The sequence below is a fragment of the Dermacentor silvarum genome, chromosome 11 (assembly GCF_013339745.2).
Source record: "Dermacentor silvarum isolate Dsil-2018 chromosome 11, BIME_Dsil_1.4, whole genome shotgun sequence".
Taxonomy (NCBI): domain Eukaryota; kingdom Metazoa; phylum Arthropoda; class Arachnida; order Ixodida; family Ixodidae; genus Dermacentor; species Dermacentor silvarum.
This window is the reverse complement of record NC_051164.1, coordinates 72,447,149-72,451,578: the sequence shown is the minus strand read 5'-3', so window position 1 is coordinate 72,451,578 and position 4,430 is coordinate 72,447,149. Positions and strand designations below refer to the sequence as shown.

General features: G+C 50.8%; 1 protein-coding gene across 1 annotated transcript; it reads right to left on the bottom strand.

Annotated features, from left to right (window-relative positions):
• Positions 1-134: 134 nt before the first annotated feature.
• On the bottom strand, positions 135-1,399 carry LOC125941326 (uncharacterized). The gene is made up of 2 exons (XM_049658348.1): positions 917-1,399; positions 135-506 (listed from the first exon to the last, which is right to left on the bottom strand). Exons 1-2 carry the CDS (start codon positions 1,397-1,399, stop codon positions 135-137), a joined length of 855 nt encoding a protein of 284 aa, XP_049514305.1.
• Between the last annotated feature and the right edge of the window lie 3,031 nt (positions 1,400-4,430).

The following is a 4,430-nucleotide window of genomic DNA, read 5'->3' as shown; positions in this document are numbered from 1 at the left end:
CGAGACGCAACCGGGACTGGGTGTCTAGACTCCAATCTTGAGGATGGTGACGTCACTTATCCGACCGTTGATTTCGCTGGAACACTTAAATTATTGCGACAGACACAATCACTATTTGAGTTCGATGACAGCCCTCACTTGGCGGGGGAGTTCAGGACTGAGCCACTGGTCCTGCGGCCAACTTTGGCGTCTACGTCCGCTGCTTGGTCTACAGTTCCCGGCGACGCGGTTTTGAGAGTGCGATGAACGTCTGGGTGGAGCACATGATGCAGGGTTTCCCGGCGATAACTTGTTCCCGTTGCGACTTGCCAGCCGAGTCGTCGAGCACGCGAATCCACGTCAGGCGGGCCTCTTTGCCCACTTCGTCCACGTAGTGAATGTGCAGGTAGGAAATGGACGGTAGTTGGATGGCCATCCTTGATCATCTCCTCGGCGAAGCGCGGCGGCAGCCGAGTGTCGGACAGCAGGCACAGACGCTCCAGAAAGACCGCAGTGCACAGGGAAGTCTGCAAAGGACAAAAGGCGAGCTTTCGAAACACTGGCAAACGCTGGATAAGGAAGGAGAGCATTTCAGAGGTAAATGTACGCCGTATCGTCACAGGGGACGCGTAATGACCAGCTATACGGACAAGCCGAGCATGCTCACTTGCACGTCCGTTCCTTATGTGTGGGGAACATGCGTGGAACGTTTGACAATCGCCGTTGCGAAAGGCATTAATTAGCCACACACAAGACCGCTCGCTTGCCAGCCCCGCTGCATGCAGGACGCCATAGCTGACGCGCGTACAGCGTTGCTGTAAAGAGATGTCGCAACTATCGTTCATTTTGCTTACGCGGTTGTTCAGCTTTCGCGTAAACACCAGCCATATAGACTAACTAACTGATACGCGATAGCGCAAGATAAAGCAATACTTACCGTGAAGTTCGCGTCGTAGAAATCGATGTTTCCGAACTTGACTACTAGAGAGCGGAGGGAGACGTGAACGTCGGCGCACAGGGCTTTTGCGAGCGACATGTAATCGAAGCGCGGTTTGTCGTCGATGTCGACGTACCGGAGATGGGCAACGTGGCAGTTCCGGAGGAAGTCCAGCGAGGCCAAGTTCGGTACGTTGCAGAGAGTGAGACGGCCATGCCCCGTCTTGACGCGAAACACACTCGCGTACGCAGTTTGGATGAGCAGCTGCTTGCTGCAGGAATCGCAGGTTTGGTGGCGACCGCCCACGTTAAGGCGGATGTCCAGGTCCTCGATATCGCCAATGGTGACGGCCAGCCGGCTCACGGCGCAGTTCTGCCGCATACCGCAGGGCGGCAAGCACAGCGCGCGCAGCCGCCGCAGAGCGGAAGTGGACAGCAGCTCGGTGAAGTCGATGGCCGTCGCCGAAGTGAAACGAGCCGACATTCAGCTCGGTGAGGTTGGAAAACTTGGCGAAAAAATCGCGCAGCACCGCGTCATACGCAGCGCCGACGACCGGGTACACAGTCTCGTCGTAATTTTGAGAAAAAAGCGCGATGCATAGGCTCTGCAAATCGCTCCAGTCGTACCGGGTGGCTGCTTCGTCCAACCACACCTCGAGATCGGGCGTGTCGAAGGCGACCAGAACGATGGGTTCGCCCGGGAGCACCGCGATCGACGTTCTGAACAGGTCGCGAAGGAGGGCGTAGTTCAGCCAGTTGTTCCTTTTCCTGAACACCACGTTACCGTAGATACCGGCGCAGTACTGCAAGTCCAAGGACCAGACGGGTTCCGGCCGAGTCGGCAACAGCGCTTCGCACGTTAACGTGAACACCTTCAGACTGCGCAGTCCTTCGACGGTGCGCACGCAGGAGGCCACGTCTACGTCGGAGCGAGCGATGTGCACCATGTGGATGTGAAGGTCCGTCACGTGCGGGCAGTACATCAAGAACGCGGAGAGCACTTGCATGTTCTCTTCGCCCGCGACCTCGACAAACACCTTGCGAAGTTTGGTCTCTCGATTCCTTCGCGCGTTCGCCACGTGCGCGATGTGCCTGACCTTCATAAGTTGCTCTTCGGCATCCTCCCTGCTGTCGACGAGCGAGAACTCGAGGTGGATCACGTTCTCCAACGATCTCAGCAGGCTGTCCAGAAGAAAGCTCGCACTTAGGGGACACGCAAGGCTCTTGAGAGTGTGAAGCGTTTGCAGGCCGGATATGTACCATAGGAGGTCTTCCGGGTTCGCGACAATGCAATTCGAGATGTCCACTTCCTGTAGGTTGCCTCGCGCTTCTTCTATGTTGACTCTAAGCATCCGCTCTCTGGCGCTAGCGGGCATCTCGTATGTCGTCATCGTGGGCTAGTGGGTGACGCACCCACCTCAGTTAAGCGTTAGTCGCATACTGAGCGCACCGCATGGCTGCAACCGCATTATGTAGGATGTGCTATCTCAGACCAGTTGCAAGGTACATCTACCTTGCCAGTTGTGCAAGGTTTGGGAGAGTGTGTCGGTATCGAAGGAATTGGCATGTGGCGTTCGAACACGATCGAGAGTGTTTACGCACGCTCTCAATGATATTTTTTGTAGCTGTCACTGGCCATGAATATTTTTGCGCGAATGATTGCGCTGTTGATAGGTTGACCCTAATGTATACGGAAGCACTGACGTATCAGTTTAAATTGAATTGCTTTCTTCATTTTTTTGGGCATATGCTCGTTAGTGAAATTACTCGGCCTCTTTGTGCTTGTTGTTTGTGCTGGGACACGGCACCGTTCACCGCGCAATGTGCTCCCCCTTGTTATTGCTGCAGGTTATGTTTTTCTGCCTGGCCTTCACATCCGGACAACTATCTAATCGGAGCTTGACATGCCATTACCAACAGGGCGCAAGCGCACTACCTGAATTGCCAAGTGTTCTGGGAACCGCGACTAGTGCTTCATCCTCACCAGGTTTAGACTGGCCGAACTTTCGGTCCTGGCAACCTGGCACGCCGGGATGGATATGCAGGATAAACGCCCGTGGCAGATGCAGTCATCGGGACACGGCATCGTTCACCGCGCAATGTGCTCACCCTTGTTATTGCTGCAGGTCAGTTATCTAGATGGATCTTATACTGTCTCAAAACGTCAAATCGGTTTTTGTTTGCGGTGATCGTTTCGGAATCTTGGCTTCATGGGACGATTCTTGTTACCTCTTGGATTGAAGATTAGAAGCAACCAAAGGGAACTTTGGAAATTAGTCAAATCAAACCGTAAAAGATGATACCGGCATCCCTTCGCTTATGCACGACGGCACAGCCATTGTTGGTAATACGGATAAGGCAAACTGCTTTAGTCATTATTTTGACTCGGTCTATTCTGGCTCGGCGCCTCAAGAGTTGCCGGATTACATACGCCCTCAGCGTGAATATATGCCCGAGATATAGTAATAGACAGCTTTGTGGTCCTGAAGCTACTGCAAAATTTAAACACGTAACTCTGCTGCGGGCCCTGATGTCATACCAAACATAGTTCTAAAATCTTCTGCGTCTGTACTGGCTAAATATTTTGCGTTATTATATACTGCATCCATTAACACGTCCTCCCTCCCACAGGACTGGAAAATGGGCAACGTAGCTCCCAGTCATAAAAGCGGCCCTCGTAATTGCCTTCCTAACTATAGAGCAATATCCCTGACAAGTGTCAGTTGCAAAAATTTGGAACCTATATTACATTCGAGTATTTTCCTTCACCTTCAGCGAAACAATTTCTTTGTGAATTACCAACACGGCTTTAGGTTAGGGCATTCCTGCACCACACAACTCATTGAATTTTCTCGTGATTTATGCAAATCATTTGACCAGGGTCATGAAACCAATTTTGTATTACTAGACTTTAAGAAGGCCTTCGGTAAGGTCTCGCATGTTCTTTTATTGTATAAACTGTCCTTCCTCGGTTTACCAGGTTCAATGGCTTCAGTGCTATCTCTGTGGACGTTATCAGAAGACTGTGACAAATTGAATGGATGCGGCGACAACTTGTGTGTCTTCTGGAGTCCCTCAGGGGTCAGTGCTGGGGCCATTGTTATTCCTCATCTGTAGTAATAATATAGGCATCGGCCTAACATCAAAGATTAGGCTTTACGCAGATGACTACTTCGTATAGAGACATTATTATTGATTCAGATAAAAGATGCGTTACAAGCTTTAACAAAATGTATACTTGGTACAACACATGGCTTATGTGTTTGAACATTGCTAAGTGCAAGTACATACGGTTTCTTAGAAAATGCAAGTAACTTTCAGCCCATTACTACTTGAAGGATCAGCCCATTTCACAATCAACTGAAGCAAAATGTTTAGGTGTAACCCTTTCATCAGACTTGACTTGGACCCTCCTCACAGATGCAGTAACATTTAAGGCTGCATGTACAGTCATCATTATTTGCCGAAATTTTAGAAGTGCTCCTTGAGAAGTAAAGGAACGATTATATTTATCG